The sequence below is a fragment of the Molossus molossus genome, unplaced genomic scaffold, assembly GCF_014108415.1.
Source record: "Molossus molossus isolate mMolMol1 unplaced genomic scaffold, mMolMol1.p scaffold_m16_p_8, whole genome shotgun sequence".
Lineage (NCBI taxonomy): Eukaryota > Metazoa > Chordata > Mammalia > Chiroptera > Molossidae > Molossus > Molossus molossus.
Window position 1 is genome coordinate 6,602,856 of NW_023425402.1, and position 12,640 is coordinate 6,615,495.

Here is a 12,640-nt window from a genome sequence, read left to right on the forward strand (position 1 = left end):
ACAGGTGCCAGCCCAGAGATGGGTACGCACGGCTTTGGAGTTCTCCCATTCAAGTCTCACCTGCTACATGTTTCCCTCTGAACTAACTCTTCAAAGACCCTGGAACATGTTTAGGTCTTCCTGTTGCCTTCTCTAGGCTGATCATTCCAGCTCCTTTCATTTTCCCCTCATAAATCTAATTCTACTTTTCAAACCTCCCACCATCCCCTGGACAAACCTCCCACATCCCAAGTCTCCCAGAAGAAACTGCATGCAGTCCCCAGGGAAAAGCCGCATGTGTCAGGACAGTGGGGGGCCCGGGACGTATGGGGTGGGTCCCTCTCAGCAGACGGTCCTGGGCACAGCTGCTGTTGAAAATATCCCTGTTAAGCTTGAGTTCTTTCCTAATGCAAGACCCATGCTGCCTCTGGCACAGCCAAGTGGGGCAGAGGACAGGAAACAGGGCTGTTCTAAGGTCCTCAGCCATGTTCCTCCCATGCTCCTCTCCCTCTTCTCCAGGAGAACTTACTGACCTGGCCCTGGTCTCACTTTCTCCCCAGCCTCGGCAGGTGGAAACTTCATTGTTCAGGGCCGTCAGGACACTCAGATTCGGTGGGGAGACGGAGGGCAGTGCAGCTGAGCAGAAAGAGTGGGCACCCTTTGGGATCTGGCAGCTTGTAAGACTTGAGGTTGGATTCCCAGCTCTGCCTTTGGCGTGCTGTGTGGTACTGGGCCTATGATTGCCCCTCTCTGACACTTGCCCATCAGTCCCTTGGTGGGAGCCCAGCTTCCTTGAGGATACCAGGCAGGACAAGGCTGGGGAGTGAAGTTTTGGAGTCTCAGGGCTCATCATATGGGGACAGTGGTTTGGGCCTGCAGGGCGGAGGAGGGTGGGGAGGGGCTGGGGCTTGGTGGACCACAGTGGCTCCTGCCCAGCATCTAAACAGCTTTTTTACAATGTCAAACAGGGGAAAGGCGGCTAGAGCAGCTCATCCCCCCTCAGGCCGTTTCTAATGGTAAATATGTCTGCTCTCTCCGCTTGCTCTCACTGGCTTGCTAGGGGAAGGGCTAACCCGCTGGGGCTCTCACTAACCGCATGCCCACTGGGCCCAGCCTGACTGGGCTCCAGCCTGCCAGCAGGGCTCCCCTGGCAGCCTGGGTGCATCCACTGAGTGTCTCCTGAGTTCCCAAGAGCTGGCCCAGGAGCCTTCATGTTGGTTTTGTCTTTCTTTGATCCTGTCACTCTCCTCTCCTGCCTCCTCCTTCCACCTTCTCCCTCACCCACCTTCTAACACCTCACCCCTGCCCAACCATCTTTCCCCTCCCTTTCTCTGCCGTCTACACAGTTGAAAACCCTGCAGCTCCGTCTTATCCATCGTGTCCCCTGTGCCACCTGAGGTAGGGGTGGGACAGGCTTAGATGCCACCCCCTACTTGGGGCTTCTCACCCACAGTAGCTCACAGTCCCAGTATCACTCATCGTCCTTTCCCACCGTAATGGTGGAGATCATGACAGCTTACTTCAAACAGACCTGAGTTTGAGTTCTGGCTCTGCTGCCTTCTAACTGCATGACCTCAAGCAAGCTCCTGTCCTCTCTGATCGTCAGTTTACTCTTCTCTAAGACGGGGAGGATGAGTCTTCCCTTAGGGTGGCTGTGATGCTGGAGGTAGTGCGTGTAGAGCATCTAGTAAGCTCCTGGCACAGAGTAACTTGTGACTTTAATAGTGCGACCTGAAGAGCAAAGGGTTAAGGCCATGCCATCCTGCTGCCCCAACCCTGCCCGTAGCTGTCCTCTCGGGCGGGCAGCTATGCCCAGCTCACTGCTCCAGCCCGGGATGGACCCGGTGCCGACTCTGCTCCCCCCTCCCCTTCCCGGATTCCTCCAACTCCCCTGACTTGGCACAGGATCTCTGTCCCCTTGTCCATACTCTAGGGCTCGGGCACCTCTCTTATGCTAAGAACACTCTTGGGCAGGTGGCTAGGCTTGGAACCTTCACTCAAGGTTCCCTCCCAGGTTTCTTCCATGATCTTGGGGAGCCGCAGGAGAGACGAAGGTGAGAGTGCCTCATGGGACATCCCACTGTGGCTGCTCCCACCCTGGCATCTGAGGGACCAGGGCATGACCAGGGACCCACAGGCGGAGTTGACCTTCTAGTGCCCTGGCCTTGCTGGTCTCCTCAGTGACAAGGGTTGGGCTGAAGTTTTAGAAGTCAAAGATTCAGGATGACAGTACTCTTTGGTGCCTTTCTCATTCAGTTCCCTCAATTCGGAGAACCACTCTCCTCTTCCCTAGCAGAGGCCTTGGGAGTTGGTCTCTCTAATGGGAGAATTCAAGGCCCCCAGAGGATGACCCACACCTCCTCCTCAGCCCCTGCATTCAGGGCCTTGCAGGATTTGAGCTGTTGGTTTTTCCCTGGGCTCACCTGACATTCCTCAGCTGTTAAACCTATTTTTCTCCTGCTCTGAATTCAGAAAATAGGGAGAGTGGCCCATCCATACACCCCTACTCTGACCTCTCAGCAAAGGGAGAATTTACCAGTCAGGAGGGGGCAATAGAAGAGACAGCTCAGGTTCTCTCCCTCTTTGACCTACCTTCTTATACCCCTCCTTCTCTGATTTTTCTTCTTTTGCCCCCTCACCTCCCCCTTCCCATTAGGAAAGTAAAACAACAGAACAGCCAGCTTATCTCCATCTGGTACTAAAAGGAGGGCTCAGGAGGAGCTAGAAGTAGCCTGGAAGGGGCTGGGAAATGACTGTGCCTTCTTTTCTGAGGACAGTCATTCAATCCTTGAACTGGGATCTTTCTTAAGACAGTTGGGTAGAGAGGAAGGGGAAGATGAATTGATGGGCATCAGCTGTCTTAGGACTCACCAGGCTCACTCTTCCCAAGAGTATCCCACCATGACCCCCCCACCCACCCGAGATAGTCGATGGAAAGAGGAGGAAACTCCTGTCTATCCTTATTCCCTGGTAGCGACTGCGCTCATCCCTCCTTGCACCCTCCCCTCTCCACCTCCTCCACCCCTCAGCACATTCCTGCCTGACAGCTCTGGCTTGTACCTGCCTCACTGCTGTCCACCTTGTTTCAATCAAGTAGGGGGCAGGGATGTGGACTGCTTGGCTGCACTTGTGAGGGGATGGGGGCTGGGAGCCTCCGCTTAATGCTCCTTCTAAAGCACAGGGAGGCAGCCGAGGCCTTCCCTCTTCCCTCGGGCCTCTGTGCTCTCTAGAGTTTGGGGCTCCTCCAGGCTGATAACCTGATTACCATCCCCCACCTCCCTCCTAAACAGAGACCTGTGCTGTCAACAATGGGGGCTGCGACAGTAAGTGCCACGATGCAGCAACCGGTGTCCACTGCAGCTGCCCTGTGGGCTTCATGCTGCAGCCAGACAGGAAGACCTGCAAAGGTAAGGGCTTTCTGAGGGCAGGAGGGGGGTAAGGGGCTGAAGTGGGATCTGAGATAGGGTACCTACTATGGGACCAAACCTCCTATGCCCCTGGAGGCCATCCTAATTATAAAGGACTAAGGTCTTAACTAAGGACTGTCTCCTGTCCACCTCTCCCATCTCAGTTCAAGGGGCACAGAAGTCCAGCCAGTTCTTTAGTGCCTCTGCCCCTACACTATGTTTTCCCTACTCTCATTCCTATCCCCTACAGATCTCTAACCCTCTTGGTTAATGAACATGCCATTTACATTTGTCCCTGCGTCTAGAAGGTTATTTGAGCCTTGTGTAAGCAGGAAGTCACAAGCATGTTCCACAACCTTCTTATCCCACATTCCCAAGACCTTCCCTGTGGAAAGGCTATACTGGTCAGAGGGAGAAGAAGGTAGCTGTTGGAAACACTAATGCTGGAGCCTGGCTGCTGGGTTCAGACCTCAGCTCTGCCTCTTATTGGCTCTGTGACCCTGGGCAAGTTACTTAGTGTCTTTGTATCTGAGTTTTCACCACAGCGATGGTGCTTGCAGAGTGTTATTAGGATTAAATGAGTTATATGTAAATTATAAAGTACTTAGAATAGTTCCTGACAAATGATAAACACTTTGTTAGCTGTTATTATGGTATAATTTCCCACATTGCCCATTCGATTTCCCCCCCTTTAATTAGCCAAGTGTACAGGAAAAGTTGGGGAGTGGAGGGTAGCCATACTGAAAATAAGGATTCATCAGGGCTGTATTCCCTGGTCACAAAGAGTAAGGACTGGAAGGAGGACTGGGCTCATTCTTTGTGTCTTTTGGCCCAACAGCTGGCAGAGGATGGGGGAGGGCTGGGGCAGCAGGTCAGACAGCCAGAGTTGAGAGGTTTCCTGCTGGGAAGGACTGTTGACAGGTATGCTAAGAGTGAAGTGGAAGGCTGCCCTCCCTGCCCCCTCCCCCAAGTAGGGGTGAGTAGCCTGGGTCCTGTCTGCCACCAGCTTGGGGAACTTGACCTCAGGAAGGAAGCCGCTCACCCCCACCCCCACCCCCCTTTCCCTTCCTAGTGCTGAAAGCTGCCTCAGGCCTGAGTCTCTCCAGATCTCTCCCAGTCCAGCCCCCTGCCTGGCCCTCCCCCCTCCCCCATCAGCTACCCAGCCTCATTCACTGGCTTCTCCTCTCTGAAGAGCTGCCCCTTTGAATCTCCACCTCTCAGTGCCACCTCCTCACCCACCCTGCGGGCTCCTGTGACAGGCGGGGATGGGGCAGGAAAGGAATAAACTATCCACCAGCCTTTGGGGAAGGGCCATCAGTAGCAGAGTGAAGGGCAAGGATTACAAATGCCCACCTACTTCCTGCCCCAGGCAGTTCCCTGAGGGCCTGACTCTGGTTCCCATTTGTCCCCTTCTAAGAGGACTCAGCCTGAGGAAAGGTGTTGCTAATGGAACAGTTTCATCCCCTGAACGGGGAAGAAACAGATAGGGAAGAGAGAAAGTCAGAAGGGGGAGGCTCAGGGCTCTCCTTGATTCTGCCTGTGAGGGAGGGAGGGATCTCGTATCCTTGTTTGCCTCCAGCTTTCAGTATTACCTTTGATTTTCTCTACTTTGTCCTGCTTCCCAGACATAGACGAGTGCCGCCTGAACAATGGTGGCTGCGACCACATTTGCCGCAACACGGTGGGCAGCTTTGAATGCAGCTGCAAGAAGGGCTATAAGCTTCTCATCAATGAGAGGAACTGCCAGGGTGAGCAGACAGGGGCACATGGCCTGGCAAGGAGTGAGGGATGGATTTCACCCCAGTTTATATCCTTGGCAGGGTCTGACCTGCCTAACCACACATAATGGCCCTGATCCACAGGCATTGGATCTCACAGTTCCTGACTCCAAGGACTCCTAAGTGGAGGGGGCAGAGGGGATGGGTAGGCATTGCTGAATCACTGATTCTAGGGCTGGGCCATGAGTAGAGACTTTCAATTTAAGGGGAAAGCCAAAGCCTCTCACTTGAGCCCTTCACCTGAATAAGGGGTCCCAGGGTCAAGTCCCCCAAGGCAGATTCAGTGGCTTGAATCCTTGTTCTTTCAGATATAGACGAGTGTTCTTTTGATCGAACCTGTGACCACATATGTGTCAACACGCCGGGAAGCTTCCAGTGCCTGTGCCATCACGGCTTCCTGCTGTACGGTGTCACCCACTGTGGGGGTAAGGCAGCAAATCTGGGCCCTCAGCCAACAGGCCCTTCTCCCCTTCTCCCCTTTCAACTGAACAAGCCCAAGTTGGCTTGTGTCTATGGCCATCCCAGTACACGTGCCATGTCTGCACCCATTGTGATGAAATGGGAGGAATTAAGACAACTGGGTACCAGGTATCAGGGAATAACATCCTGCCTCCAAATTTTCTATCTTCCCTCCCCATCACTTTCCCTTGACTCCATTGTTAGGTAGGAGTGGGAGGCTTTGAAAAGCTCATCAGTTTGGCCCCTTCTCAATACTTTTGTGGGGTTTTTTGTTTGTTTGTTTTCTTTTTGTTACTCCTCACCCGAGGATATTTTTTCATTGATTTTAGATTGAGTGGAAGGGTCGGAGAAAGAGAGAGAGAGAGAGAGAAACATCAGTTGGTTGCCTCCCATCAACTGGTTGCCTCCTGCACGTTCTCCAACTGGAGCTGGAGATTGAACCCACAACTCAAGTACATGCCCTTAACCAGGAATTGAACCTGCAACCCTTTGGTTCCCAGGCCAACATTCTAACTTCTGAGCCACACTGGCTAGGGCTCAATCATTCTTTTGACTGTGGACAGAGATAAAGAAAGGTCTTCAGTTTGAGCTCCTCTCAGTCCAGTAGTCATCTTGAAATGTCTGGTCCTAACCAAAGGTCCTTACTGCCCACTCCCTGGCTCCTTCTCCTCCTCCACCATTGTTTGTCTGTGTCTTCCTACTCCTTCCCAGATGTGGATGAGTGCAGCATCAACCGGGGAGGTTGTCGCTTTGGCTGTGTCAACACTCCTGGCAGCTACCAGTGTACCTGCCCAGCAGGCCAGGGCCGGCTGCACTGGAATGGGAAGGATTGCACAGGTGGGCAGCGCCCTCTGCTGGCCGCAGCTGGCATTACAGTTTCAGGGGTTCTGGAAAGTGAGGTGATCCATGTTGAGGAAAGTGTGAGGGTAGTAGGGGGTGGAGAATGTAGCTGTTTGAGTTAGAGACATGAAGTTTCCAGTAAATAATAATTTAATCCCTTTATTAAGTCTCTGTGTACAATTACAATTCTGCATGTACTAATTCTCTTCCTCCAAATTACCCAACTGAGGGGGAGGGTGGGAACAGAGGCCCTCTCCTCCTCAGGCTTCTCTCCCCTTCCTAGAGCCAGTAAAGTGTCACAGCAGTCCTGGTGCCTCAAAAGCCATGCTCAGCTGCAACCGTTCTGGCAAGAAGGACACCTGTGCCTTGACCTGCCCCTCCCGGGCCCGGTTTTTGCCAGGTACATAGAAGAGGTTGCTGGAGGGCTGGTGGGGAGGGAAGACTGGCTGTTCAGGCAGCAACTCTGCTCCCCTTAGAGATGTCCAACCAGTGAGTGTTCTGGGGGGCAGGTCAGAGCTGTGACAGCCCCCTTCTCTCAGAGTCTGAAAATGGCTTCACGGTGAGCTGCGGCACCCCCAGCCCCAGGGCTGCTCCAGCCCGAGCTGGCCATACCGGGAACAGCACAAACACCAACCACTGCCATGGTGAGCATCAGCCTAGAGGCCTGTTCCCACCCACTCTCTTACTTACCCCTATTTCTCTTCTTCATTAACCCCCCTGGCCTTACTTTTTTCTGGATCCCCTTAAATTCTCCAGCCCTGCTGCCTTGCTCCCTCTTCCCCTAACATCTGATCGCCTTGGCTTTTGTAATCCCTCTCCTCCAGCCAAGCCCCTGGCTTATTGCCCAGCTTCTCAACATGCTCCCCAGCAGCCCTCACCCCACCCCGGGGCCCCCAGGCTCTGCTGAGCTTCTACCATCCCTCTAGAGGCTGCAGCGCTGTCGGTTAAACAGCGGGCCTCCTTCAAGATCAAGGACGCCAAATGCCGTTTGCACCTGCGAAACAAAGGCAAAATGGAGGAGGCCAGCAGAATCCTGGGGCCAGGTTTGGACTGGGGACCCCACTTCAGTAGGTTGTCTGGCCCTTCCCACCCCTCAATCAACTCCTCTGCTTAGTGAGATCTCCAAAAATCCACTGGCACCCTGAACTCTAGAAAGAGCAGGGGCAAAAGCAATTTAGGCACAGAGCCCAAAGAAGTCCTAGGATATTCCCCACACCAACTAATTAGTATCCTAGACTAAAAGAGAACTGAGATGGTTGCAGTCAGAGATCCAGCAAGGTTTGTCTGGCTTGGGGTGGAGGGTAAGAGCTGGGAGTGAGAACTTTCCCTCTGCCCAGGGGGTGCCCAGGGATTGACAAGGCCTTTCCCCCAGGTGGTGCGCCCTGCTCTGACTGCCAGGTCACCTTCATCCACCTCAAGTGTGACTCCTCTCGGAAGGGCAAGGGCCGGAGGGCCCGGACCCCTCCAGGCAAGGAAGTCACTCGGCTCACCCTGGAACTGGAGGCAGAGGTCAGAGCCGAAGAAACCACAGGTGGGACTGGGAGTACTGTTGAAGGAGGGCCGAAGGGGGGCGGGGGCAGAGGGAGGCAGGGAAACCATAGATCTCAACAGCAAAGGGAAGGGTAGAGCCTGTACTAGGAGCAGACCCTACCTAGTGCCAAGCCCAGGAGCCAGTCCCTCTTACCCATAGCTTCTAGCTTTGCTCCCTTGCCTTCCTGCTCAGAGCCACTCTTTCTTCTCTTCCTTCTCTGACTTATACCACCATCCACCACCAGCTGGCTGTGGGCTGCCCTGCCTCCGACAGCGAATGGAACGACGGCTGAAAGGGTCCCTGAAGATGCTTAGAAAGTCTATCAACCAGGACCGCTTCCTCCTGCGCCTGGCAGGCCTTGATTATGAGCTGGCCCACAAGCCTGGCCCGGTAGCTGGGGAGCGAGCCGAGCTGGTGGAGGCCTGTAGACCCGGGCAGCACCGCGCTGGGGCCAAGTGTGGTAAGGGAGCTAGTTGGGATATAGGCAGTACGGGAATGGAAAGGCCCAGGTTGGGCCTGGCTCAGAGCAGGCTACTTTATGGCCTCAGCTGCATCTCTCAAATTGTGAGGCAGACAAGACCCTCCTGCCCATCATCCTCTCCTCCCTGGTCCCAGGCTGAAATCTAGACAACAGGTAGGGCCACCAACCCGCCTGCACATGGCTTTGGCCCCTGACTCTTCCAAGCAGGACTCTATCTGTTTCTAGATAAGGAGATTCTCCTTAAATCTGGGGTAGTGGGAAGGGGAGTCCCAGGCCTGGGTGGTGGGAAATAGGGGGGTGGGTGGCTAGCACAGCCGACTCTCCCTCAGTCAGCTGCCCGCAGGGAACGTATTACCACGGCCAGACGGAGCAGTGTGTGCCATGCCCAGCGGGCACCTTCCAGGAGAGAGAAGGGCAGCTCTCCTGCGACCTTTGCCCGGGGAGTGATGCCCACGGGCCTCTTGGAGCCACCAACGTCACCACATGTGCAGGTGCCAGGGGAACAAACAATGCAGAGTGGGGTAGGGTGGGCACTGGGATGCCCATGGGCATGGGATTTCCCAAGGGCAGGCCCAGGCTCCAGGCTACTCTCCTAGTCAACATCCTGTTTGTGTACCTCTGTCCCCTGAGACTGGGTGACCCCAAAGGGATGACCAGGATCATCCCCATCAGAGTTGGGCCCTTGTTTCATTGCAGGTCAGTGTTCACCTGGCCAACACTCTGTAGATGGGTTCAAGCCCTGTCAGCCATGTCCACGTGGCACCTACCAACCTGAAGCTGGACGGACTCTGTGCTTTCCATGTGGTGGGGGCCTCACCACCAAGCATGAGGGTGCCATCTCTTTCCAAGACTGTGACACCAAAGGTGAGGAGGCTACTCACGCCACCAGGAAAACCCCCTACCCCAACTACTCCCCAGAACACTCTCCAAGTCCCCAGAGTAGAACCACGTTTGTTGCACCACAACCATGCCCAAACCAAGAAAGGCTCAGCTGCCTGACTAACCACCATCCTCCCCATAGGATCATCCTGCCTTGCCACAAGCCTGGGAACTGGGGAATTACAGTGCCAGTTATCCCTCTGCTTTGGAGAGCTGGTGGCACTGTTCCCTCAGCACTACGATGAGTTTCTGTACAGGTTCAGCACTGCTCAGTGCCTGGAAGGAAAGGATGGGCACTAGAGCCAACCACTTTGTCAAGTTTGTTTTTCCCTGGCCATAAACTCTGGCCTGACTAGGAGAGGTTGGTACTCTGGAAGAAGCTTTGGTGTCTTCAGTCTCCTGATTCTCCAGGATGAATGTGTCCTGCCCATCCCATGTCCCAGAACTCGCACTTGCCTGCAACCTTAACGCCTCCCTTTCCCCCTTGCTTGCAGTCCAGTGCTCCCCTGGGCACTACTATAACACCAGTATCCATCGCTGCATCCGCTGTGCCATGGGGTCCTATCAGCCTGACTTCCGTCAGAACTTCTGCACCCGCTGTCCAGGAAACACAAGCACTGACTTCGATGGCTCTACCAGTGTAACCCAGTGCAAGAGTATGTGGCAGGCCAGGCTGTAGAAAGGGGGTTAAATAGGCCTGGGAGCAATGGGCTTGGGAGAGTAAACCAACAGGGAGCAGGGCTGGGGAGTGGATGGGCAGGAAAGTCCCATCCTTCATCTTTCCCCAACCCACTCAGTCTCAAGACCAGTTGCTGGGCTGGGCCCTGTAGCACTCTCTCCCTAGAGACAGGTAATGGGAGGCAGACAGGTGAGGTGAGATAAGAACGTACTAAAAGAGCAGGAGGGAAGGTGGACCCAGAACTTGGAGGATGGATGATGAGCTAGGAAGGTTACTACCTACATGGGTCTGATTTCCACTGCAGAACTCTTCAGTTTCCCCAACCCATTTCCTCACTGACTTTGCTTCTCTTTCTTACTCTGTCTCTTGTCCCTTGGCTACAGATCGTCAGTGTGGTGGGGAGCTGGGTGAGTTTACTGGCTACATCGAGTCCCCCAACTACCCAGGCAACTACCCAGCCGGCGTAGAGTGCGTCTGGAACATCAACCCCCCACCCAAGCGCAAGATCCTTATCGTGGTACCAGAGATCTTCCTGCCATCTGAAGACGAGTGCGGGGACGTCCTCGTCATGAGAAAGAACTGTGGGTGGCCGCAGAGCTGGGCCAGGGCAGGGCCCTCCAAGTCTGGTTAGGAGGGAGAGAGAGAATTGGTTCAGGAAGAATTGGGGCAGTGGCAAGGGAGGCCCTGGAAGGAGAGAGGCTAATCAAGGAAAACAGCAATGATGTTACATGTTCGGTGAAAAGCAAAGTTAAGAAAGCCTCGGTTGCAGTTTGTCCCCGGCCCTGGTTGGTCGTGAGGGTGGCAGCCTGTCGATGTGTCCCTTTCACATGGATGTTTCTCTCTCTCTCTCTCTCTCCCTCTCTCTCTCCCTCCCGCTCTACCTGAACAAAAAATGTCCTCGGGTGAGGATAAAAAAAAAAAAGTTTGTCTCTATGGTTAATAAGTTTTGTATTATCATCAAAATAATGGACATTGATGACAAAAAATCTCCTAAAACTTGTAGACTGCAACTAGTGACTAGGGACTAGAACTAGTGGTGTTACATGTGTCACGTCCTATTCTAGCATTTTTGCTGTTCTATTCATTTAAATGTCAAATTTCTTACACTCTTGTGAGTGTCAGGATGTCAAAGAGGAGTTGTGGAACAAGCCCAGGGTGGTGGGAGACAATATGTATATATGTGTGGGGGGGTGCATGCATAGGGCACAGCCTCTCAGCATGATTCCTTCTCCCACGGCCCTCTATCCAGGAGGGTTTGTGTAGTCTGCCCTGCTGCTCTTCTGACATGCTGCTTACCTTCCCAGCCTCCCCATCCTCCATTACCACGTATGAGACCTGCCAGACCTATGAGCGCCCCATAGCCTTCACAGCACGCTCCAGGAAGCTCTGGATCAACTTCAAGACAAGTGAGGCCAACAGTGCCCGTGGCTTTCAGATCCCCTATGTTACCTATGATGGTGAGCAAGGGCAGGAGAGCCAGGGAGGTGGGTGACAAAGGGGAGGCTTATGGGCCTTGGGTGGCAGCTACGGGAACAAAAGGGTTCCTACCCCTAAGCGCCTTCCCTTGATTGACTTTGCAGAGGACTATGAGCAGCTGGTAGAAGACATTGTGCGAGATGGCCGGCTCTATGCATCTGAAAACCACCAGGAGATTTTAAAGGCAAGTGATAGCCAACATTTAATGAACATGTAACAATGTGAAACCAATATGCTATGTGCTTACATAAAAGTTCTCATTTGATACATGCAATAGCTCTACAAATTAGGTACTTTCATCATTCCCACCTTACAAATGAAAAACGAGGCACAGAGAATTACAGAAGTTGCCCAGAGGTTAAGCTGGGATTTAAGCCTAAGCCCATGGACTGTAGTATCACCCACATCTTGGGGGAAAACAAAGGGAAGATGAGGAGATGAAATGTCCCCTACCTCTTCCATCAAAAAGTGTAGGGAAAATGAGGTGTAGAAAGATGCTTTTTGCCCTGGCCCATTTTGCTCAGCGGTTAGAGCATCGGCCCGTGGGACCAAAGAGTTGTGGGTTCGATTCCAGTCAAGGGCACGTACCTCGGTTGTGGTTCGGTCCCTGGCCCTGGTCAGGGTCATGTGGGAGGCGACCAGTTGGTGTCTCTCTCATATCAATGTTTCTCTCTCTCTCTCTCTCTCTCCCCCCTCTCCACCCTTCCACTCTATCTGAAGATAAATGGAAAAATATCCTCAAGTTGAGGATTTAAAAAAAAAAAGAAAGATGCTTTTGCGTAAGTCCCTTTCTTCCCTTACTCCCTCCTTGGCTCCCACAGAAAATTAGCTTAGCACAGCGTTTTCTCAGTTAATTCAGTATATGCCTGTTTTAAGGGGAAAGAAATGTTTCCAGCATTGAAGAATGGACTAGACACCTGGGTCGTGTGGCCCCAGTATGAGAAAATCTTATTTAAGAAACTACAGTCACAGTCCTTCATAAATTATTAATTTTAAAAAAAGTTTGTCTCGCCCTGGCCGGTTTGGCTCAGCGGTTAGAGCGTTGGCCTGCGGTCCCGAGAGACCCGGGTTCGGTTCCCGCTAAGGGCATGTACCTCAGTTGCAGTTTGTCCCCGGCCCTGGTTGGTCGTG

At 53.4% G+C, this 12,640-nt stretch overlaps 1 protein-coding gene across 2 annotated transcripts in view; it reads left to right on the forward strand.

The window, feature by feature from the left end:
- SCUBE3 (signal peptide, CUB domain and EGF like domain containing 3) overlaps positions 1–12,640 on the forward strand; it is a 33,224-nt gene that overhangs the window by 19,034 nt on the left and 1,550 nt on the right. For both annotated transcript variants that reach the window (XM_036248649.1, XM_036248650.1), the window contains exons 7-21: positions 3,270–3,386; positions 5,012–5,134; positions 5,473–5,589; positions 6,335–6,460; positions 6,747–6,863; positions 7,003–7,107; positions 7,390–7,506; positions 7,836–7,994; positions 8,239–8,454; positions 8,805–8,966; positions 9,172–9,339; positions 9,849–10,010; positions 10,417–10,614; positions 11,338–11,490; positions 11,614–11,693. In XM_036248649.1, the coding sequence (XP_036104542.1) occupies positions 3,270–3,386; positions 5,012–5,134; positions 5,473–5,589; positions 6,335–6,460; positions 6,747–6,863; positions 7,003–7,107; positions 7,390–7,506; positions 7,836–7,994; positions 8,239–8,454; positions 8,805–8,966; positions 9,172–9,339; positions 9,849–10,010; positions 10,417–10,614; positions 11,338–11,490; positions 11,614–11,693 (2,120 nt within the window). The remainder of the gene's footprint in view (positions 1–3,269; positions 3,387–5,011; positions 5,135–5,472; positions 5,590–6,334; positions 6,461–6,746; positions 6,864–7,002; positions 7,108–7,389; positions 7,507–7,835; positions 7,995–8,238; positions 8,455–8,804; positions 8,967–9,171; positions 9,340–9,848; positions 10,011–10,416; positions 10,615–11,337; positions 11,491–11,613; positions 11,694–12,640) is intronic.